The sequence below is a fragment of the Echiichthys vipera genome, assembly GCF_963691815.1.
Source record: "Echiichthys vipera genome assembly, chromosome: 12".
Lineage (NCBI taxonomy): Eukaryota > Metazoa > Chordata > Actinopteri > Perciformes > Trachinidae > Echiichthys > Echiichthys vipera.
In genome coordinates, this window is record NC_139837.1 from 11,081,289 (window position 1) to 11,107,123 (window position 25,835).

General features: G+C 38.9%; 1 protein-coding gene across 2 annotated transcripts in view; it reads left to right on the forward strand.

The window, feature by feature from the left end:
- Nucleotides 1-22,326, forward strand: part of stxbp6 (syntaxin binding protein 6 (amisyn)) — a 60,454-nt gene extending 38,128 nt beyond the window's left edge. Inside the window, exons 3-7 of one of the 2 annotated variants that reach the window (XM_083924322.1) lie at nt 7,225-7,355; nt 7,562-7,727; nt 11,976-12,074; nt 18,955-19,112; nt 20,776-22,326. In XM_083924322.1, coding sequence (XP_083780448.1) covers nt 7,225-7,355; nt 7,562-7,727; nt 11,976-12,074; nt 18,955-19,112; nt 20,776-20,799 — 578 coding nt within the window. In that variant the 3' untranslated portion in view covers nt 20,800-22,326. The remainder of the gene's footprint in view (nt 1-7,224; nt 7,356-7,561; nt 7,728-11,975; nt 12,075-18,954; nt 19,113-20,775) is intronic. The other variant, XM_083924321.1, reaches the window with a different exon arrangement.
- Nucleotides 22,327-25,835: the final 3,509 nt, after the last annotated feature.

Sequence of the window (25,835 nt, forward strand, 5' to 3'; positions counted from 1 at the left end):
ATTTTATTTCAATCTGCTGCTAAACTGCACGCTGCGTATTGTTGTATATTGTATATACCTACGCTTAACCACAATGTCTGTTGCACTCTGTCACACTTGGTTCATTGCTTGATTTATTTTACGTTAGCTTTATTTTGATTTGATTTATGTTTATGCTTATTGTTACTATGATCCTTTTCCGCCTTTGTATTGAAACTGTTGCAAAATAATTTCCCTCGGGATAAATAAAGCTTCTTGAATCTTGAATCTTGAATGAATGTATGGTTTGAAATGATGGAAACATGAGGTTCTATCAATGCCATGTCAGTTATTGTTTGGTTGATTAAAATGCAAACTTGTACGTCAAGTTTTATTTAAACTGAAAATGATTTCTCTTTCAACAATAATTCCTAGTAATTTAGCTTACTTACTCACTTACTTACTAACTTACTCATGTGACAGCCATTAGCAGTAGACCATGCATATTTCAACTGTGAAGGTTAACAGCTATTAGCAGTGGTGCATGATTGTTGGTTTTAGGGGTTATTAGGCACTTAATTCGGAAATTCAGCGGCTTCAGTCAATGTTTAAACACACTACGAGGTCACATAACACAAAGATTGCATTAATAACCTTTCCTTGTGCTGTCTTGCTCAGTTGTCAGCCAGCTGTGACGTACTATACAGAATATTCAAAATATTATTGCCAGCCACAACAATGACGTTGGTATTGTTTTCACCTTGTGAGTCTAGAGTCAACTGCTTTTTGTCAAACCTTCTGGTTTCTCTGCAACCCTACGAGATGCAAGAAACTGGTGTTTAGTTAATTCTATCACAAGATGGTCTTTATTTTCATTTCAACATGTCCTTTTAAAGCATCACTGCAATTTGACATTGATTAAATTGGAAGTTGGATAGCTGCTGCTGATTGATTAAAACGTCTCTCATCGTAGATTATAGATTTAAAAAGTTAGGATGATTCTTAATCTCTTAATTGAAATCAAACTAAAAGTTGTTTCATAGTAAGTCACATTTAATACAGCTGCTTTGTCCACGTCTTTAGTAAGTTTCATTGTTGTATGAGTACGTACAACTGTGCACTGCTCCATTGTCAGTGTGACGCTAATGGTGTCTCATCTGGTGTGGGTAAATGAAGCTGATCTCCATTCTATTCACCACGCTTTATGCACTCCCTTTAACTATTGGTGCCTTGCCACTGCATGGGCACCATCCTATCTGAGGAGGCCTTGTAAACAGCAGTTAATGAATAGACTGTAGAGGCCTTTGTTCCGGGTTGTTGTTGCAAGTCTAGCCAGTGCTGTGGTTCAGTGCTGTGGTTCATTCCAGTGACAGCTTCTTACTGAGGATAACAGTGTGTTCCAGCTCAAGCAGAGTGAGGTCAGCTTTTAAAATAGGCCTGTAATCATAGACCCAGATGGTGAAAAGTGTTCGATGTGCCCTCGGACGACAGCTCTAATAACACACTGCAAAATTCAACCTGCATATTTACCTTGCATGATAGTGCCCTTGCTTCCAAGATACTAAACCACTCTCTTACCCATGTATGTATAGCTGAAGTAGGCTATCAATTCAGGTTAATGTTGTTTTTAGCTCAAGAGATGGGGCCATAAAGTAGGCAGTATATGTCATCTATGTAGTTTGACTTATTTAATACAGATTCTTTAGTTCAATGAGGAAATCTTTTTTTTTCCAAAGCTCAAACTGTCTATGGTTTCATGTTTTGAAATAAGATCAAGAGGCACCACAAGATGACTTCCAAATGTTGAATACTGACATAAGTATAACTGTTTAAATGTATTTGTTCCCCTCTTTGTACTTTAAACAGTAACATTTGAGTTTGCCTGCTCTTCAGAATTATTTGTTGCACGAGGCTCTTAATGATTCCCGTGGATTCAGCTGTTTAGTCTGTACATACACATATGATCTATCACTTTAAGTCATATCTGGCCTTCAGCCAAACGAAACAAACAGCAGGACACAGTTCTTTGTAGTCCAGCACTTTGTTTAGCATTTTGTACTGCGTTAACGGTTGAATCCCTGTTAACTGGAATCCAGCCTTGAGTCAAAATCTTATGCGAAATGTACTAGCTTGCTGTCCCTGTGTGAACCTGGCCAGGTGCCAGCCCTTGCTTCTCAGGTGTCTTTGCATGCAAATTAGATTGCCATGGCAACCGTGTCTACTTAATGTATGAGCACAGGGCCAATTGACAGCTAACTGAGGGGGTCTGATTTGTCAAGAGATCCTTAGCCCACCTGGTTGAGATAGAAACTGTGAAATTCTTCTCTGAAGTAGGACAGATGGGATTCAAACGATTAAAAACACACTTTGATCCTTTGAGCTCGACTAAGAGGGTATGCTGAAAGTGTGATCAGAAGTTGGAGTTTACATAAACATCTGCGACAAAGATTCAAAGTTTAGTGAAGTTTTCATATTTGCTTTTTTAGACACCTGAAGCCAGATCATGCTTGGTGCTAAATATCCTGTGGCACAAAAGGAATAATTGGTTCTTATGTTTTAAAAGTGTTTTTTTGTCACTAGTTTGAAAGTTTGAAACTGTAAGTTTATAGATACCAAAAGTATCACCTTATCAGTATTATTGTTAGAATGTGCCAAAAATGTTCCAAAGCTACTTATACATACAAAGTTTTATATTGAAACCAGAAATACAATGAGCAGCACTTTCTGTTATTAAATCGATAATGGCCTTTCGCAGTGATTTTCTATCTGCTTCCATCTTAGATTAAGTTTCCCTCAGCACTCCTGGTAAAACTCTCTTAGAAGGCTGAAAAATCTCGAGTGCTATCACTGGATGCCTTCCGCCATGTTTTCATTGATGCAAAACAAACCCACGTTGCATGCTGTGCCTTCTTCTGGGAGACTGTTGCACACTGACATACATACCTTACAAACAGTATACCGTGACTTTTTCAAAGTTCAGCAATCAAACTCTGTTTAATGATAAAAAAAAATCTGAAACCAATGGAGCAACATTGAAGCCAATGTTTGCTTGATGTATAAGCTGCATTGTTTATGTGTGTGTACATGTGAAGTGTTTAGTTTACTCCACACTTTTATCTTGTGAATGAGTTACTTCACATCTTCTTGGTGGATGAGTTTTGCAATTACCAGTCATTCCAGGGGTAACAGGGTGCCTCCCTGACTGTCCAGTTACACGTTATCTTCCATATCTGATGTGATTCTTTGTTATTCTGTGGTTTGGGATTTTCATATCTCCTCTCAGATGGCCCTAAAATGCTGATGTTTAACATACTTCTGGCTCTTGGATGGATATTTTTGATAAGCATCAGTGTTGACATGAGGATTAAGTTGTATTATATCAGAGGATGGAAGTTATTAATGTTATGCTCATGCGGGTGGTCCTTCATATTCTGTTAGCTCTCATGATGTGAAGCTCCAATGTTTCTGCATAAAGTTGTTGCATTCTTACCATAGCATTGATTGTACTAGATTATATTTGTTTTCATAGTGCTGTATTAAACATTTCCACACAGGATTTTAAGCGTTCAAAATTGACAGCCTGCACACTTCTCACATGATCATTTATGTCATTATTGCTTTAGCTAGAACTCTTCCTGGCTTCTCTCTTTACAACCACACACTGATAATATTTCCTTTAGGGAAAGCTGATCCTGAGAAGCTTTCCGCTCTGATGTCCGCAGTCTGTGACTAGTACAGTAGAGAGTTTTCTCTCAGGCCGCAACGCTCAAGTGTAGCCAAGCACAACAAGGGACTGATCCACTGGAGGAAGTGCGAGCATGTCACCATCAGAGCATGAGAAAGGAGCAGGACAGGAACCCCTTCCATGGCCTTCCTCTGACAGCCTACATGGAAACAATGGCTTTGGCAGCCTCACAGGGGTTGTGGGCTTTCCTTGTTTCTAGATACAATATATTATGTATGCAAGTAGTGTTTGTTCATTCTTAAGTTTATTATGCTTCTGACAATGTGTTCAGGGTGCGATACAGTCTGTTTGCTTTGTAAAAGTGAAACAAGTCAGAGAAGCATGTCACATTACAGTTTCATATTTGATCCGCTTCAGTTCACGCACATACAGGAAAGGATCTTTTCGCTTTTTCTCTTCACGCTGTAAAAGAGATAAGCTCGGTGAACTTTGGCCTGTGACTCTCAGGCTCAACTCGTCAGCATCATGACCACCATATTCACTTGCATGGAGGAGTGGTGATTGGGCCGGTTTAATGGTAATCCAGATGAACAATGTTATAAGATACAGTGCCATCTAAAATAGAAGCTTTCTGTGACACTGGATATTGACTGTTGGTAAATGATTTATTTTGTCAGCATGTCGCGTGATATTTACTGAGGTTATAAAGTTTCATTTTAGTTGAAGGGCTTCAGCATACATTTTCCCACAGTCTTCTTCTTGATTGCCGTTTCAATAAAGTCAGCTCCTCAAATTTTCAGTAATTATATAATATGAAGTCAACAACTGAATTTGAAATTGATTTGAGAGGCTCAAAGGTGTCTGGCAGTTTGATTACGACCTCAGCGTTGATTTGTTGACGATTTAGCTCCATGTCCTTGAGACGGCAGGTCCCTTTCACACAGTTCAGATACATTTCAGCAGTCAAGTGTAATACATGGAAAACACCAAGTGAAATATGTGGCAGTGTTTTATCATAAAAAATAGAAAAGGAGAAATAGCCAAGCAGTGCTACCAGATTGGGCCTGTAAATGCCATAAATTGTCCTCCCCATGTGAGTAACAGATCATTAATTATGCATTTTCTCCTATTTAATGCAGTGAAATTTTTCCAGTGTTATGCAACTGTTAATCCTGGAGTCAGTGTGATGTTTTGAAAGCAGGTTCACCACAAAGCTTTTGATATATGACAGTGAATATGCTAATGCGGGGATGTGTCAGCCTCACAGATTCAGGGGGTCACACTTATTCATAATCATCATGTTTTTATTCATATATTATGGTTTACGATGCGTTAGGTTCGTTTCTCAACACTGTGGAGAATTGACATGAGTGGCTGCAACAGTTAAATCACTGTTGCTGTATTTTCAGTGTGTCATTCCTGATATGTAATTCTCTTATGGCGACTGAGTGTTCTGCTTTGAGTCGCAGTACATTTTGTGATAGGCAAACATATTTAGTGCTTGTGCACAGCACGGCGTATTGCTGCTTGATTGGAAGGCAGGTCACACTTTTAACATAGGACTGAGCTGAAACGATTGATGAAGTAGTAATTTATCATACAAAAATGCCAAACCTTCACTGGTTGTAGCTACTGAAATCTGAGAACATCCCACTTTTGTCTATTTAATATTAATGACAATTGAACATCTTTCACAAGCGTTTGAGGATGAAACCTTTTCTCTGTGAGGTTGTGATGGGCTTTTATCGCTAATTAAAGGAATATCGTCAAATTCGGCATAGGACATTTCTGGTAGGATAAGATGGAGGCGAAGAGAGAATGACGTTGTTGAATTCATACTGGACTAGTTCTTTATCTCTCTGATACCACTTCTCCACTTATCAAGTGAGAGCAATAAGACCCCATTTCTACTTAAGCACTTTGCGGAACATATTGGTTCTGTGCTACAGTCTGTCATCTGTCACGAGGCTCAGCGACAAATTATTCCCAAAGGGAATTGTGTGACCTGAGTTTCTAGACTACAATCCTCCAACACACTGTTTCATTACATCCAGCTGTCATTCTCTGTATGCCATTTTCTGATTTCTAGAGCTTCTATTTGCCCTCTGTGTGGCCCAAGACAGATCTGATGACTCAGTTCATCTGTTTGTCATGGTGGCTGTCTGTTTGAGTAAAAATACATTCTCAAAGAACAAATGAGAAAGAAATGAATGTATTGTAGTCTACTTCTGTCTGTCTTTTCCACCCTGCGACTTCAGGCCAGCACCTCAAGTATTAACAGCAGCTGTCTAAATGTATACACAAAACATATCCAAACATCCCTCCACTCAGGGGAATTTGCTTACTGAATGTATCACCTGATGTAACATTCAGCCCTACCTATGTTTTCAAAATCCTCTCCAGAGAGAGGTGTGGTAGATCTTTCCCAAAACAAACCTGGAGAAAAAAATCCCTGCAAAATGTAACATGGCAACCAGCATGGGATGATTTTTAGAGATGAGAAGCGGAGTAAGGAGAAACATCAGTGAAAGTGACCCGGACACTTCCTGGTTTCGGAGATGACACAATGGCAAATGGTGGAAAGCGGAAGCAGGGGTTCGCTGCCAGGGTTAAACAAGCATTATGTTGCCCCCTGAGAAAAATAATTCAGACACATGATAACACTGCGAGCTTCGATGATCTGTAAACATGGTGGTGTTGATCTCTGTATGGGAAAAGTCAAACACGGATATCAATACGAATGATGATGTCATTGGAGAGAAGGTGAAAAGACAGAGCCACCCTTAAAAAACCTTAGTTATTCATAAATTTAACTAGTCATTCAAGCTCATTGGGTCATATGCTAAAAAAAAACAGAAAAGGCCTTAAACAATATGCAAGCAACAGACCTTACCCTCTGGATCACATAAATGTTATGAACATGCACCAAATGATACAACTTCTCAATAACTGATAATAGAAATGGAAGCACAATGTAATGCCAATGATTAATTGCATTACTAATATATTGTTTTTTACTCTTGCGACTTGTTTAAAAGTCAATACCTCCTTGCTCGAACACAGTGTAGTTTGTTGCCTGTTTAGATTTAGTCAGAAGTGCAGTAGGAGAAATGCATCACTTCTCTCCAAAGAAATGAGTTGTGTCCGACAGCATGTAAAAATACTATTCTTTATTGAGCTGAAACACAACATAAACTAAGATAATAAGATCCCGGTGCACATTTTGGCAGGATGAATATACAAGCCAAATCAATGTTAACAGGGTTTGTCTGTTCACGGTTAGGCTGTGTCTTCTCATAGAAAATGTTATCATGGTCTCTGTTGCTGTTGGCTCCCAAAATGAAATGTCCATTGTTAATGGATCCTTTTTTTTCCCTGCCGCCCACAGAAGGAAGCTTGTACTTTAGTTCGACTCTAATATTCCTCATGTTGTGACCTGAACTGTCCATTTATCCCAATTCGAACCTTCTTACTGTATCATACACACTGAGGCTACGAGTCCCACAGAAAACCTCATATTCTGGAATTTAATCTTGGTGTGAAATCTTATCTGCTGTGTTTTGTTGCTTTTGTTTCCACAGTGACAAATAAGAAACCCTCCCACGTGTCCATCACTAAGGTGAAGCAGTTCCAAGGATCTTCTGCCTTCATAAAAAGGTCACAGTGGACAATCGACCAGCTACGGCAAGTCAACGGCATTGACCTGAACAAAGTATGTTATCTCTAGTCCTCTTCAACCAATGCGATTTATTTAGTGGACATAGCCAGGGGATTTATTTGGAGTTAACAGTATGCTGATACAAAATAACTAGTAGTCACACTTTCACAATTTCTTTCCCTCATAGTTTAAATGTTTCTTTTCCATGACTACACACACTCCACCTCTCATGTCTCCCTCTTACTGTTATTCTTTCCAAGGACTGTCCAGAGTTTGATCTGATGTTCGAAAATGCTTTCGACCAGTGGACTGCTGGTTCAGCGGGAGAGAAGTGCACCTTCATTCAGATTCTTCACCACACCTGCCAGCGCTACAGCTCAGCACGAAAACCAGAGTTCGTTAACTGTCAGTCTAAACTGCTGGGGGGTAAGACCATTTAAAGAATAACACTGCTAACTGTCCTTTGTTAATATTTATGTTCAGAACACAGTGGCTCTGCCATGCCAGACTCGCTGCTGTCGTACTGTGCTGTAAGCCAGTTTGAATCTGATTATGTACTATGACAACCAGCACCTGGTGTGTATGAAAATGCATGCTCATTCCTCATACACAGCATCTGTTGAGCGCTCTGCTGAAGGGAAGGGGTCAATGAGGATGCCAACAAAATGCATCAGCTGTGACCCAAAGCATCTGGCACAGATCGACTGGTTTAGAGCACATAGTAACACTCGATCCAACACTAAATAATAAATTCCCCTAATTGTTGTGATGCTGAAGCATTTCATTGTGTGCTTGAAGTGTGAGATTTTCAATTGGTTTTCACCCTTCAAAATAACCTTAAATCTCACAGTCAGAGCTGTAACAGTCAATTCAAAAATTAACCTCCTCCTTCACTAATATTAATTTCATGCCCATGTAATACGTGAAGACAGGCTGATCAAACAAGTCTAAGCACAACCAATTTTTTTTAGACATCTAAAACCACATAATTGTGTAATTGTAACATAGGAGGTTAAGGGTTCTGGTGTTTTCCTCTACAGTGTCACTCCGTAGGGAATGTAACATCCTGAGCAGTTTAATCAGATATTGATCTCAAAGCTCATCTTTAAACACCATAAAACCTCTTGTATTATTCATGAAATTATTTATGGAAATACATATCAAGCCTGCCTACTGCTGGGTGTCCATCTGCCCCACCTATATAATAATCAATTACCAGAAATAGATATTTTTAAAACAAAACATAAAATCGCAAATCATAGAATTAACTCTTCTAACTGATAGCATGTGCTTTGTAGGAACTTTCATTCATGGTGCAAAAACAGAACAGTACATTTCAGAGAGGTGAGACTCTGTGAAATATGTGGACAAAGATGTAGTTATTGTCAAATTCTTTGGTGCCTTGACCTCCCTCCTACTCTGAAAACAAATCCATATTTAACTTGCTTAAACTGACCCTGGTGCATATTATTGTAGTCTCTGTATGTGTAGGTGGGAAGATAGTGGTGTCCCCGGGAGCACTAAACACAGGGGTCTCGAGAGTAGGGTGGGTTATGGAGTGCAAATGTTGCATATCAACCACACGCCTCCACTAGATATGGAAATTACACTTGGAGGCCCTGTGGCATTGTTCTTGTGGATGATTATAAGACAGATAGCACTCATATAAATACCTGTCATTTAAATGAATGTACCCACAACAACTACATGTCCTATATACTGTAAAAAAAGAGCCAACCCTGTGGTTTTGTAGGAACAGATACAGTATCGATCCAGCTATTGACGCAATGTTATAAGTCCATCTGGCCATTAATTTATCATCTTTTAATGGAATCGTATCGTGATTTACATCACGTAATGCAACACATGTATTTGTGTGCATGAAAACATAGTTACAAACAAAATATTTTTTCATGCCTCTATGCTGGCGACAACAGTGGCTGGAGGCATTATGTTTTCAGGTAGTCCGTCCGTCCCATTTTTGTAAACACGATATCTCATGATCCCCGGGGGGGGGGGGGGGGGGGGGTTCTGTCCATTATTCGACACCATAACTCAGGAACAGATTTCTAGTTTCTGTAAAGTTTTACTTGAACGTGTTATATTTACTTGAACTAAAGTGATTTAATAAAATGAGAAAAGTATTTCATTTAAACAGGACTAAACAAAAATAGGCTTTACCATGTGATTTTTTTTTCACATAGACTATTTATGAAATTTTCAGAAAACATACTATATCCTGATATATATCATTATGGAGATAAGAAATTGCCTGTATAGGGATAGAAGATATTTGCCGTATCGCCCGGGCCTAGTAGAGGGTGCTCTGTGTGGTAGATTCAAAAGTTGAAAGTTCACCATGCACGTTGTGACAGGAGGAACAGAGAGGATGCCAGCCTGCTGCCAAGTCCGTCCACTCCAGTTTAAGTCTCACACCAGTGCAAAACAAAACTCATGAGGCTGCTCAGGTGTGGGACCATAACTGTGGGAGACTCTATCTGCAGAATCCTCTGGGATGACAGCCTCCAGAAAACATGATATCCATTGTTAGTTTCCCCATGTGTGTGCTAGGGATGTCATTAAGATGTCATCAACAGTCTGTGGATGCCAGCAGCTGTGTTCTATACTTTCGCTTAATCGTGCATCTTGTTTCCCCATGCTGATTATTTATTATTTATTATTATGTTACTACAGGAGGGCCTGTTAATTGTGAGTTGAAACAGCAGTCAGCGTTTTCATGCTTTGCATCCATAAAGTAATATTGTTAACATTTAATCATCAGGCAGTATCATCCCGAGTCTCATAATGTAAAAAATGCGATAGAGCCATAAAGGCACCTGCTAAATTAACTTGAGTTATTGGAGGACCATTAACATAACAGTCTAGATTTAAATCCAATTCAGGAAAGATATTTTGTAACATCTTTGACTTCTTTTTTCCGTATACTGTAAAGAGTCTTCTTGGTGTACTTCTTAATGAACTGAAACTGCGGAGACTTCTGTCAGAGCTGTATAGATGCACAGGCGCATGTTTTTGATCCTTGATGGGGCATGTAATTGGTCCAGCAATAAAAGCAGCTAATTAGCTGATTGCCTTGTTATCAGTGCCGACTTGGGCCGCTGCCCGCACTGTTATACCCCAATTCCCACCTGAGCTTCTTTGTCTCCCTTGCATGTATTCATCCATTGATTCTAAACTAATTGTTAAATCAGTGAGCTAAGTGGAGGCTTTCAAATCCTCAGCATCAAGTGAATGTATCTTCCGGTAGTTTTCTATACCTTAAAAACCCCCTGTGAATTTTCATTCTTAGGGAAGATTAAAATCATTTGGATGAACAATCAAACCAAAAACAATTTTTCGCAGTTATTGTTTCTTTTGCATGATATTTACAACTGAACCATCAATACTTACAGGCTCAGTAGGTAGAAAACCTAGAAAAAAGGTGTTAAGACTACACCGGTCTCATCTTATCTCAAATATCCCAGTACGACAAGCACAGGCATCTAATGCACGTGCTTTATACACACACCCGACAGTCCCTGCGCAAGGAAATCGCTACCTTACCAAAGCTTCTTTTTTTTTATTTACGCTATCCTCCATAATGTCCCAGGTAAGACATTTATTTATTTTTTTAAACACGAGCGATAGTAAATAGTACATTTAGTCAATACTGAACAGTGCTGAATTCATTAATTAGACAGCTGGGGTGACTGAAATGAATAACTAATGTTCACCTATATCGGTATGCTTATGCGTCACTCATTTCAATCGTCCCGATCCTGATTGGGATTGATTAAATTATAGAAGGGAATTTACTTTTACTCTTGGCAAACATGTAGGTATGTGAAGACGTTTGAGGTGGAATAGTATGATTCAGGACTCTCACGTAGCAAAGTAAACTTGATCTTGTATCAGCAGCTGTATCATTTTTGCTCGGTTAGCAGGAGGCTAACATATTAGCAACTTCCAACAATGCGTTGTTGTTAGCCACTGTGACCAGGCTGTTAACATGGTAAATCAGCCTAACCCCCATCACAGCAACTATAGTTGTTAGAGGAAAAATGAAACAGCGAGCTCCGAGTCCAAGTTTAACCAATGTTATCCCTAACTTCTCTTCATCTTTGAAAAGCAACACCGATATTGATAAACATTTTATTGCTTTTGTTGTCCGGCTCTCTTTTAGACACCTTTTTTGACGAATCCGTCTTCCTCTTCTTAGATTGTTTTGCACTGAATGCGGGTGTTTCCAACCGGGGAATCGCAATCTTTTCTGTCCGGTCGTCCGCCATTGCTGCAGACTGGGTTTCCACCGAAGAGTCGTGAACACGCATCTGCTTCATCTGCTTTAGTAGAACAGCCAATCACAGGGCTCGCTCTCTCAGCTGCCCTGTGATTGGTCAAAGTCTGAGGTCACAGGGTAGATTCTTTGTAGGCTGAAAACAGAGCCTAGGAGAGACGCAGAGGTCTGATCTTCTCTCACATCACTTCATTTACATTATCCTCAAGGTTATTATGGAAGTTTTTGCCTAATGCTGCCAAAAATAAGCTGCCTACTAAGCCTTTAATTTATGACTTAATAATGCAAACACAGTAACCCCTCATGACTAATTTCAAAACAATACTCTGTTTTGAACATCAAAGCTGACTATGACGTCTGCTATTTTCTCATCACAGAAGACCAAGCTGTAGATTCAGTCATTTTCCGTTGCAAGGTCTATTTGAACAGAAAGAGGAAAGAATTTGTTGCACACCATGGCCATCTACTAAGACAAGGTAAGCCAGTGTGGTACAGTATGCAAAACTACTTGGACTAAATTTGAAAACTTATACCCCTTACTAAAACGTGTTGAGTTCCTCCAGAAGTCAAAGATTCTTTGTTAAACAAATGTATAACCCTTCTAACAGGTGATGAGTCCCAATAGTAGTCATGTTTGAAGAGAGCACATTATCTTGCAGCGATCAAATTCTAAAACATTTTATGTTGAGTACATCTAAAGTAGTACTAGACTGAAATAAAAAAAATTAAAAAATCTCAACACAGTGAATGGGGGTCATTTGAGAAAGTTGGATTTATTTATTTTTGTTTTTAAATGAAGTCTTTCCACTTCCTTCTGAAGTGAAGGCTGTGGCCTTGGCTCTTATAGAGTTTTATGTTTAGAGTTATAGTGTAGTTTCACACACAGAGCCTTTGTATGCTTTCAGTGAGCAAAAGTCAAAATGTACCCGGTTTATGTTGTCACTGTGGGGGGTGACTACATGGTGAAAGGGATTTTAGGTTTACATCCAAAGGTTAAATGAGTTATGTTCACTGTCCTTGCCCCTCACTGTCTGACTGAAGAGTCACTGACTAATACTCTGCTGAGGTAAATCACATTTTGATGGAGAGTGCAGTGCAATGATGGAGTGCTTCTTCCCTCATGATTTCCTCAGTATGTTCTACTTCTGAATTTCACAAATTAACATTTAAGCATAGACAAGACTATAATGACAGAGATTATGGCTGTTTTAATGCATTGTGTGATGCTGACATTTATCCGCTGATTAAAGCCACTGAGAACAGGCTGTTTCATGAATACCTAGTAGCAATTTCTCGGTCAGTGTTCAGTGTTGCCGCGGCTCTGCGGAACATTTAGTGCATAATGTTTGTCCCCATTGGTGGCCTTATTGCTTTCCTTTTTAAACAGTACTAAAGTGACGAAAATAAAGGCAGACTGAGCAAGCAAGTTCAAGTCTTTACGCTGATGGAAAACTGTCATCTCCCTGCTTATCTTGGTTAACCAAGGGGTTTAAGGAGTACACATCTACCTCACTCCAAAGTAAATAAGTATGTTTAGGACACATAAATCAAAAGTGAATCAAATGAAGTTCAAGCAGGAGGGACCAACACGGAAATAAAGATTATTGACCTAACTTCTTTTTATAATTCGATCTTTGGTCGTGTACCTCAGCACTGCATCACACATTTTACATTAACAATTAAGTGATGCAATTGATATAGGTCCAAAATGAAGATAGCTTGTCACTGCTGGTGCTGAGCAAGTGGTGGTGGTGGGGGGGGGGCAGCATTGTGATGGTTGAAAGACCAATAATACATTTTTAATGATACGCATATACAGTAGGGTATCTGTACAGTATATATTTCACAGGGAGGGAGTGATAGAGGGAAGAGAGGGAAATGTGCAGACTGCTTAATGATTTGGGAAGAGAGGAGAGAAAGAGAGACCTGCCCTAAATAAAAGGTTTGGTAGTGACCATTAAAAGAGAGGTAAGAGAGAATTAACTGTTCAGGGAATCACTGCAGGAAGAATATAGAGAGGAGTGATTGGATAAAAGGCTATAGCAAAATAATAAGTGTCTGTCAGGAGTGCTGGAGGGAGTCGTTCTTCCTAGTTGAACCTCTGCTATAGTTTCATTACCCTGCGTCATATAATGTCAAGATTTGCATTAATGAAACTGCAGTGGGGTTTTATATTGCAGCAAGAGCTGCATAGCTGCATAGGCCCCTATATCTATTTGAAACTGTCAAATAGGAGCATTAGTGCTTTAAGCCTTTGCTTAATGTATCGTAGACCTGCCTTTCCAGTTTACAATGTAAAGGCAACTGCTTTGTTAATTGTATACTCACAACCACATATGGTTTAAGCTGTACTCAACATTCATAACAATAATATAGCAGCAAACAAATATCTGCTATTTAAATAGTGAAGTGGCACCCTGAGCAGAGAATGAAGTCACTCTCCCTCTGTGTGATGGAATCTGAGTTTCTCTGTTGTTTGTTTTGATAGCCGGTCAAGCTTGTTAGTGCATGTGAGTGTCTTATGTGTCAGTATCAGACGCAGAGGGCTGTGACAAAGTGTCGGTATTTCCCATGTTTGAGAACGGTCTGTGAGAGCCTTTGGAGGAAATACTAGCCCACTTTGTTTTCAGTATTTCGGGTACAGCTCCTTTGAAGATGCATTAAATGATGTTATAATAACAATGTGGAAAGTAGATATATTTGATACTGTTGTAGTTTTCCTCAAACACTACCTTTTTACTTTTATTGCCAGTCTTCTACTTTGCGATAACTTCTAGAAGCAGGAAAAAGGGATTTTGTTGATTAAGGTTGAGAATATTCCTAAGGTTCAACACAACTGAACAGCCACATGGACATGATGATGCATTTATTCATTCAACCATAAATTGATTTATAAGATATTTATTTGAAGTGCAGTTGACTGTATTAGTGTAAAAAGATTAGATTGATCAATCTTGCGGCTTAGGGCCTAGATTGAAAATTAAACTTAAGGTTAAAACAAATAACAGCAATTAGTGAATACTTAAAGAGTCAAGAGGCTCTGATATGTAAGTACAGCTTTGAGTGCTTTGAGGGTTGGGATCACGTAAAGAAATCCTTGACAAAATGCTTCAGAAGGCTTTTGTATGAATTCACCAAAGCCTAAAGCCTTCTGGTAATATTAGGGTAATACAGAGAATATTTGATGGAACTTGTTGAAGTGCCAATAAGTATGTGCTCGCTAATACTCAAAATTATTTAAGACACACTCTGCCTTCAGACCCACACACATATTCCCCACATTGTTATCTGAGTACAGTGTTACGATCATGTAAACTACCAGAATGAAAGTATTAATGGCACTGTAGAATGTATTGTTTGAATGGATCTTTACGTGTAGGTGTGTTCAAGTTAACCATCAAATCAAATCAATCCTAAATGCTTTCAGAGTAAATGTGACTTGGGTGTCAGCATCTTGAGAGGTGTATCTGCCATGTTCTTCAGCGCCACAGCAGCGCAGCCTGTAATCGACTGCTTACAGCAGAACTGGAAAAAGAGGCATTGACTTGGAATGATCTCCTCCCTTCTTTGTTATGTTTGTCTTTATATTTTCTATAAAAAATAGTTTCCGGGGAACAACTTTGCTTGCTTGTTCATTCTCTATTGTTAAGAAACCCTGCCTTGACATGATATCATGGGGTACAGCAACAAAATTCCTCCTGCATTTTTGAGAGAGGCGTGCTGTTGATGCACTAGGATTGGCCTTGTACTAAAGCTCATTCCCAATCAACAGTGCAAGTTGACAAAGTTATTACAAAAAGCACTTTTTTTAGATTTTCCTTTGCACCGTCTGTGTCATGACAGAAAATAAACTTTAAACTCAATAGGATTGGGCAATATACCGAATATACCTGATGTACCCCAGCCATGGGAAAATAGCCCCAGCTATGGGTAAATAGTGGTGCAAGATGGCAGCGGTAAGAAGTACCACAACGGCTGAGAAGGCGCATGAAGACTGCAACAAAGAGCGATCTCCAGTCGTCTTGGATTCCATGCCACTAGACCCAGCTCCCTCTCAGGACTGTGTGGTGGTTGTAGGCGCATCTGTCTCCCCACGCTAAAAGTTCCCACGTCTAGGCATCCCCCCGATGACGATGATGATGATACCTGATGTATCACGAATTGTACACGGGATGTATTAAATAAAATTACCATATCGTTAACATAGATATTGTCATGTAATTAGTTTATTTTTTGCCACCGGTGTCGTGCCAACCAGCATACACACACTCCCGCCTGTCCAGACCACTCTCTTAGACGAGTGTATGTGTGACACGAGGTATGTGTTTGTATCTGGAGGGCAGCAGGAAACAGAGAGTCTGGAGAGCAACATAGGCGCCAAATCAAGTTTTTAAATGTGGCTACTAGTGTCTGTACAATGAGTCTTGTTTACTTAAATGCACAATATGCCACCTCTTACCGGAGTCATCAGCTGTTCTATCCACTTGGAGGAAGAAGCATCACTTTAGCTCAAAAACTCTCCTCCTTTTGCTAACAATCTAAACCCCGGCCTGTAAGCACTCCCGGTTGGTAGAGCTGGATCGGTAGCCACAGTCTTGGCGAGGGATAACCGATAATGTTCACAGGATCGCTAGATCGGATTTCCAAAAGTTCCTGTTCATTGTATAATACATGCAAGACTGTTCTGAGTTTAAAGACTTCAAACAAATAGGCAGATAACTCCAGATTTGCAGAATTGTTTTTTAATTAACTGCAGTGAAAAGCCTGTTTGTGCAGCCTGGTTTGAATAACTACCATTTTATTAAATTTAACTTGGTTTTGCATGCATCCAATATAAACCACTAATGAATATAAACAATAATGTTTTAATGCATGCATGTGTATGTATGTATGTATATATGTATGTATGTATGTATGTATGTATGTTTGCAGGGCTCATAGGCTGTATAATGAATCATTATACGGTCATAGCAGGGCTACTAGAATCATCATGATGGTGTGATCATTTGCATTAATGGGTTAAACTGAGCATATGTGAAGTGTTTTTAGAGTAGATCGTCTCACATGATACAGCCTAGACATATCGCATAATACTTACAGGCCATATCTCCCCACCCTACCAGTACTCATCCTAAGTGACATAAAATAACTGCTGTCATCGCCACTGATAACGGTGATGACTGATCAGCTCCCACTTTAAATTTAGAGGCACTAAGACTCACAGCAATGGCACCACATAACATAAACTACTCCTACACATATTTCATTCAGCTCCTGATGCTGTAGCCTTTTCATAAGCTCTCCAGAATGTCTCCACCCTGCCTTTTACTATAATTACATTCTCCGCTGGGGGAGCCCACGCTACAGCCCACGGATTTCTGAGAATGGAGAAGAAAGGCACCAAAGAAAGGAAAATTGCGTGCAGACAAATGAAGGGAGAGGTTCTCTGAGTGTATGGTGTGGAGTGGGTGTCAGAGCGGAGGTTGTATTGAGGATGATGGTAGTATTACTCTCTGGGCTATTGCCGAGGAGTAAAGGCTTAAAGAGGAATCCGTCTCAAGGTGAAAAGGTCTTATCCATTCCAGTGAAGACCTAAAGCTTCTCTGAGAAAGTGTTTTTTCCCCCAAATAGAATCAAAGCAGGAATGTGTTTCATTTAATCCCGAATCAACATTTCAAGTGTGTGATAAATACACGTAAACTTTGCTTTGCTTTTACTGTGGCTACAAAAAATTCCCTGTCCCAGATGTGTTCTACATGTGCAAAGTGACCTGCAGTCTGTGGTTCATTTACTGTAATCTCTGGAAAAATTGACTGAAGGAAGACATTGTGCATGTGCATGGATTTCCATTTCCTCTTGTGTGCGTAGCTGTGGGGGATGAACATCTATACCTCCATCTGTTTGTCTGCGGCACAGGTGTGTCTCTACATAAACTGCTTTCAGTTTATCAAGTTAACTTCTTTTGAATGAACACCAGCTGTACTCGCCGTCTGCTTTTGGGCTGCTGTATAACCCACTGCAGCAAAACTGTCCCAATTATCTGTCACTCAGCCTACCTGCCTTTGTGTCACAGTACATACACACACTACACTGCAGTTTCCCGTGGGAGTAGATAGGATTGGGCTTGTCAAGTCATAATATAGACAGTACCCCCAAGCTTTGCTTTGTCCGTTCCTTTTCCTCAAACTCATTTAGTGTATATCTAAGGATATAGACCTGGGAAAATTGAATCTAGCTTATCTTTCCACTGGGTGTTGGCTGTGTTTTTCTTTATTATTTTTTCACTTGGCACTTGAATTTTAAAGCTCTGTACAGGAGTAAACAGTAGGGTTGTAGATTTGATCTTCCCGGAGTGGCTGAGATGGTCCAATCAATAATAATAAAAAAAAAAAATCAATACAATAAAGATATATATATATATTACAAAAGGCAGAATATTGTGCTCCTTTTTAGTGTGCTTCGGTCACATACCCCTATAGTCTTCCATTCCCAGATCATATTCCAGTACACTACAGTATGGTCTGGAGTTATATTCTGGTATGCGCTGTATATCTGGTCAGCCAGACTCTGACCTCTTTGATGTCGCTCTCGTGTTGAATTAAAATGACTTGTCAGGACCTTGCCACCACATATTAATATCCTCCTCTGGCTCTTTTTGGGCAACCAAAGGCTCATTTCACATGGCCAGAGTCCCATCCATCCAAACTGGCATGCTGTGAGTGACAAATTATACCCCACTGCAACAATACAAAGGTATTGTCGACAAAGAAAAAGCAGCAGAGGTATTACTGTTCTTACTCTGATTGCTAGCGAAGCGCATAACAGCAGCACACCTGACGTGCGGTAGATTAATGGCTTGTCAGGGGGAAACATCCGCAGGGCTGCCACAGCTATCAGAACATGTGTTCTCCGTCTTATATGCACTATATGCATCCTTTCTTTATTTATCTTTATAGAGTTCAGAAGAGAGGAGAGTAATGTTATAAAGGATATGACATGCTCTTTTGAAAAAGAGATCTCAAATCCGGTGTTGCTGTTGCATACTCTGAAGTTTGAAAAGGTTAATTTCATTTGATCTTTCCTCAAATTAAATAAGCTTTGAGGGAAACTCGTTAGCCACCTTCCCACGTCGCACCATTTACTTTTTCATGTTTTCATCATAAACACTAATGCTCATGGTCACTGATTTAACTACATGCATCTAATGTCACATTTTTTACAGCTGTTCTCCTAAGGTCCACAAAGGCATCACAATTTCTTTCCCATTTGTCTTTTCTCTCCTCTTTTCTGTTCTACTTTACTTCTTTCACTTCTCTTTGCCCTGTCTTGCCTCTTCACTCCCACCCTTATCTGCAGGTAACAGTATACTACACTCAGCTGCAGACAGTGTGACAAGTGCTGTGCAGAAGGCCAGCCAGGCTCTGAACGAGCGTGGCGAGCGATTAGGTCGGGCTGAGGAGAGGACTGCAGACATGATGAACAGTGCGGAGCAGTTTGCTGTTACTGCACAGAAGGTGAGGCAAAATGTTGGCAAGATACATTACAATGCCTAACCTCAGGGTGGGGATTACTTCCTGTAGTTTAATACAGCACATTGAAATTCTCACTTTGTTATGGACTATCTAATCATAATTTTGAAAATACTTCTTAGTTCAAACATTTTACTTAAACCTGGGGATATTTGTAAGAGTTGTGAGTTGAGCCTCTCAGCAGTTGTGCTCTCTGCTCTTTGAAGAACATAGTATTTTTCTTCTTCCTTCATTTACTCTCTATTTTGTAGTGGGTGCTACCTCATCCTCTATCCATCCCATGTCGCTTGTTTTGTCTGGAAAACTCATAACATGATTTTTAATGAGGCTATTAGCATAATGTTGTTTTTACTGCAAATCAAAGGAAAAATAGATGTAGAAAGTGCACCTGATTATGGTATTCGTAGCTGTCTTTCTAATAGCACACAATATATCAAACACACGAGATCAACAGATCTGTGTTGTTAGAGGAAAGCCTTCACTGAGACATGTGCCATCTAAAGTGGAATGTCAATAATATCTTTAATAGTACAGCTATCTGTTGCCAATTGAAATGTTTTGAACGATACAGAAGGCAATATCAGTGATGGTGTATGATAAAAAAAATAATTAAAAGACTTTTTTAGAGCCTTGCAGCAATGCCCTCTCGCTGCTCACAGATGAGCCTCCCCACGGTGATGAATTACAAAAACTGTGATAAGCAAAGAAAAATGCTTTGTCTCTGATGGTTTCAGGAGCAAATGACTGCAGAACCCCTGTGAAGAATCACTCATTTGCTGGCGTTTCTCATTTCACTTGCTTCCATTAGCTTTTATAGTTTTATGTGTTATCATTTGTCTTGCACGTTATCATAATTTTGCATGTTGACGCCCTCTGTTAGAGGCAGCTGCATGGAATTGACAAGACGATTCTGCAATCTATCCTTTACATTTTGATCTGAGGGTGGCTTTAACGATGGCTGGACAGAATTAAGCCACCATGCATGTGTTGTAAGTAGCTTCAAAATTATAGCCAATTGCAGTGCTCAGCGTCTGCAGTAGAGCTAGAGAGTCACCTTGACTCTCTTTTCTCTTAGTTCACTTCTGCAATCCCATTTCTGCGCCTCACTTACTGACAACAGTCGATTTTAGGCTCGGTTTTAAACAAGACCCCTCATTTCTGCGTGTTGCTCTACTGCCCCCGCTTGTTCAATCTGTAGATTTCAGTTCTCCTCATTCTACAGCAACATTCTGTACTTCATACTCATTTGTGTCTCTAACATCCTCACATCTCTACGCCCCGTAGCTTTGTATTAAGGTGGTGGCTCTGGGCATCTCGCTAATGAGTCTCCAGCCAAGCCCATTTGAACTTTTGTTAATGAGTTAAATTAAGTTGCTTTGTTATTGCCTGAATAAAAAAAGACCATGACAGCTGGCTGCCTTCTAGCACCTGTATAATAAACCTTCCCTAACAGCCTTTTCTCTTTTGTGGAACGTTTCTAAAATACTCAAATCTATGCCTTACCTCATTTCACTCACTGTGCTCACTATTGCATCTTCTGTTACATCTATAGTACTTGTTGTTTCTAGCTGGGGTCGCACTTTTCTAAAGGGTTATTCAAAAATGTTCATTATTTTATCCTTCTACCCCCACCCCTATGTTTCTACAGCTTGCCATGAAGCACAAGTGTTAGACCACTGCCAAAACCAACTGGGCTGGGGGAGGAGGGCTCACCAATCACCAGTCGCTGTACAGGAGATTCCAGTTCTTATTCTTTTTAAAAGATTTAATATGATTACTATTTGTTAACAATGTTAACATCTTAATGTTTTGGGTTGTTGTACTCTGGTGCATCTTGACGCACCAAGCAGTGGGGGGAGGAAGAGAAGAGAGGAGGGGAGAGGTAACCAATGCTTGTCAGACTGTCAGCAGAATGTTTAATGCTTGTGTTTGCCAACCAAAAGTCACAGGCCATGAGTGTATTTGATAACCGCTCTAAACTTTTCCTCTTTTCATATGTTCAGACACTAATGGGAGAGTACACATGCTGACAAGTCATTTTCAGCAATCACTCCAAGACGAGGAACAGCGTGTCTCACCGGTTATTAATTGTTGAGTTATTCATGAGCACTGCACTAATTATGCAGTCTGATTTATGAGTGACGGACCCTCTCTTGGGTTTCACAGTCGTGACTTTGGTTTAGATAGAGTATATATATATAACATATACATACATGAAGATAGCCTGGATTTTCTTATCTGATGCTTAGGTTTGTAACCAGGTAAATGTTTTGGCAACACATTGGGGAGAGTGGGATGTGAGATGAAAGGAACAATCACATCTGTGGAGAAAAGAACATTAACTCTTCTCCTAAACATCAATAAATCCAAAAGTATTTATTTTAAATGGTAAGGTTTCCTCTCCTCTAACTCTTGGACATTGCAGTCATTCAGTCTGTTGTTGCGTCCATCATTTCAAAATGTATCGAAACAGTATAAGTCAAAATGTTTTCAACCTATTATTTCATAGGGTGCATATGAAATTACGGAGACTGAATAGAGTGGTTTGTGTGACACAATATATAACAACCGTGAAATATTTTAGTCCTGTAAGACTTGTCATTTACAAACAACCAAAACTACATGGAATACAGTTGCCAACATTTTTGGAAGTGTACTTGAAGAACTCTGTTATGAAAATAAGCTTTTTAAGTATAATTTATGTTAAATTCAGTAAACCAGCTTCTGCATTGTAAAAAGCAAAACATGTAATTCTTCTTGTACTATTATCTTGGTGTGTGTAGAGCTAATTTGTCTCATATCATGGGATGTTTTGAGATTAATTCTGGCTACATTTCAACTTCAAACATTTAGCAGCCATACCTTAGGCTTTTTTGTATAATTCGGGCTCATTATAAAGATGTGTATACTGATAGATACAGGATCAAATGTCTCAAATAGCAGCAGCAGAGCAGCAGCAGCAGTGTGTAGTAGTAAATCTTTTTTTGTCGGTACTTTCACACTGACTGTAACTTCGGCTTACTCACTGGCAAGATATATACCGCCCTCACAATCAAGATGTATTTAATTATTTTCATATTTTTAATTTTGTAATTCACAATGTTACAATGCACTGACAACCTTATCTTGCAGAGCACTGTTGAGTTCATACTGAAACGTTCCAGTTGCCTAACTCTTGGTGTGCTTTTGTTCTCCTCTCTAACACTTTGGATGTTTATTGTTTTAATAAAGAAATACATACAAATGATGATGTTTTGTGATGATTGATTTTCTTCCATCAAACAATGGAATCAGAAGTTGTGCGTTTATCTCGTGGGGTTGTTCTTTATCGTTGCTCTCGCATTTGTGTGTTTTACTCACATGGATTTTCTCCCAGTCATAAACAATAACTTCCCAAAGCTTAAAGTATATAAATGATCTTTATATCGGTTTCTCTATCTGATGTGCCCAGTCTCACTTCATGCTTCAACAATGCAATAACTTTAAGACTCAAGAACCGAAAAAGAATTTGATCTACAATCAAAGAAGTGGTTCTATATTTATTTAGCCTCTAGTACAGGATATAAATCCCTCACATGAGACTCTCCAACTACAACAAACAGTACAACTAAATAGTATTGCGTTATACTTGTTTAAAATAATTCACACAGAATCCCAAGTCATCTTTATAAGAATAGTACATTTTACTGTACAGTTTGCGAAAAGGTATTAATATTTTCTTGCTATATCTGGCAACACATTGTAACATAGCCTCAAAGTACCAATTAGTGTTTTTTTAGGTTTTGGTTACAATTGAATGAAATACTGGCTATTGTGATTACTGTATACTACAGAGTTACTGTAAATGCCCGAGATGCAGTATGTTGAAATAAAATGGTGATGGCTGCTCTTGGTCAGATGAACATTTAAACATTTATGTATGACTAGTTGTGTGTCCTTATATCTAATGTTTGCCGTCCCTGATTTTAAATATTTATCTGGTTGAATATGAACTGCATGGTTACTTTAGCTGGGTTTTTTCATCAGGTTTAAATTCAGTCACTAGTTGAGTGTGTATTAAAAAAACATTTATTTTTTTAAAAAAGAAGAACTGTATCACTAAAAAAAACAGGAAAAATCATAGTTCTTTAAGGTACAAATTGTTTCCCTGGTACTCGTGATGTTTCCTCTTAAAAAAAACAACAACTTACAGTTACAGTACAACCTACACCCACAGTTACTCTGCAGTCAAACTCACTGCTCTGCATGAGGTTGTCCTGTTTCCCCAGGAGAGGGCAATGTCAGAGCAAAGTAAGGCAGCAAGTCTTGATGTCTTACTGTTGAAACGGTCCAGACTACTTTATATACTTCATAGTAAACCAACGTCCCACCACAAAAAAACAACAAATGATTGGAATCTGTCCTTTAATACCTAGAAAAACATTTAACAACACGTTTTAGCTATTAATGTTTACAGAAACGTTAATTTTTTGTCTATATCAGTAATGCTTGCTATAGCACAGGAATAAAACAGCCAATTTATATCAAAGTCTTCAAGAATGTTTGTGGAATCGAATGCATGCATGGCCTCATGGAGTCATAATATTATAACGCTTACTTGACCAAATATGCTTTGTTTCACTCAGATGTGTTAATGTGATGTGTCCATAAACACTTTCAGTAATACAGTATGTAGAGTGCTGCCATTGTTCATTATATCTCAGAGTCTTTTTCATACTCCACATCCTCACTTTGTAATGCAGGCGTAAATAAATCTATAGTCTCTAAACCCAAGCCCTAATGATATCACCAGTGTTCTCCTCCAGAGCCAAAGGACACACAACTGTTTTCACAAGACTTGGACTTGGCTTAGTTTGAATAACCTGCACCACTTTTCCACTAATCAAAAATAATTCTCATCATTTGACATACACACACAATTCTGCGGCATCATCATAAATGTACAGCACACAATAGTACACTATAGATAATGCATTTCTGTAGAACTCATCCATGTCAATGTATTTATCCCAAGCACCATGAGCTTTGAATCCATTCACTGTTTTCAGGAAAAAGTGGTAGTCCTGATCATTGATAAGGATTTATGATGCTAAAGCTGAGTCAAGTGAGCATAAATCAATCTTATCTCTCTCCTTGCCACCTCTTAATAGTATTTTAGTCTTCCAATTAATGATGCGGACCAGGGTCCGACTGATTTTTAGGCTGATAGCAATTTTAGAGGGGGGAAATCCATTGATTATCCATACTGCCACTGGTATATTATTTTAAGCTGGAATGTGGATTTTGCACTGATATGAGAAGGTTGCTTAACTAAACAAATAACTTTATTAAAGAATATGTAACCTAATTATGCATAGCATTACACTGAACATGCAATATATTACATGTAAACCAATTCTAGAAATGAACAAATATATAATGAATAGCTAAATAAACATTCATGTCCAGTATTAGCCAATTTACTGTGCATTTAAATAAATGAATTAATAGCTTCATAAACACTAATGTTCAGTATCAGTTGATTGCTGACCATTTAAATAAAGAATTAAAATAGTTTAATAAACATTCATGTTCAGTATTAATCAATGTACTGACTATTAAAATAAAGCCACACCTTTAGAATAATAAAAATGTGATTTATAGCTATATGACACCATTTGTATATAACCTCAAGCATCATTTTCTGCATTATCTGTTCTGTAAAAAAGGTTTCCACATCGTTGCATAACATCAGCGGTGAACATATACACTGATACTAATGTGTCTGTGATAGGCCAATTTTGGCTGACCAATCTGACAGGCAGAAAGGCAGTAAGTGTTGTAGCAGTGCTAAACACATGATCTATAGGTTTGAGTGCTGCAGAGCGTGGGAGTAGGTACCTCATAAAAGCCCCGGTGCAGGACTCTGCTAAGATTAATCACTCCTGCCACCACCTGTGAATCATTCCCGGCTCCCTCTTAAAACCAACCTCTAATCTTTTCCTCTCTTTCCCTCCAAACCTGAGCTCCCAAAAGTGTTTACAGTACTTTTGCCCTCAACTTCAACACACGCATACTAGCTTACATCTCACCCAAAGGAAGTGATTTATTTTTCCCTAAGATTGTAACCTGGCTGTAATAAAATGCTTCTACCTTTTACATACAATTACCTTTGCACAACACTGGAGGGTGCACAAGCCTTGTACAAAGACCTATCACCTCTGTCAGCTTGCTTTATTGCCCAGCGGTTTATTGATTAGTTGAACTGATTATTAGTGTGTAATTTTAGTGTAATGTGTACATTGATCGCTGGTTCAATGTCAGTAATTGCTACAGTGAATGTCTTGACCAGGCTTGAGTTACAGTGGGACAGAGTCAGTGGGCAGTTACGTCATCAAACGTTTACCGGCACAAGCACAAACAGTAGCAGTTGAAGTCTTGATGGTAGAGGATGTTGTTGAGGTTTCTGAATTGCTTTTTTTTTTTTATATAGACACACCCATTAGTCCCAATGCAAAGAAAATGATTCTTTAGGAAAATGCCTTAGTGTATGTCCCAGAAACAGTAATAAGCATGACATCATCTTTGAATTAGTATGACTATGTTGTAGCTGGTCAAAGTGGAGCAAATGTATCTTTTAAAATTTCAAAGATCCAATATTATTTTTAATTTACAGTCTTAATCTGCAGAGAAATCACTAACTATGACTCAATAAATAATAAATACTTT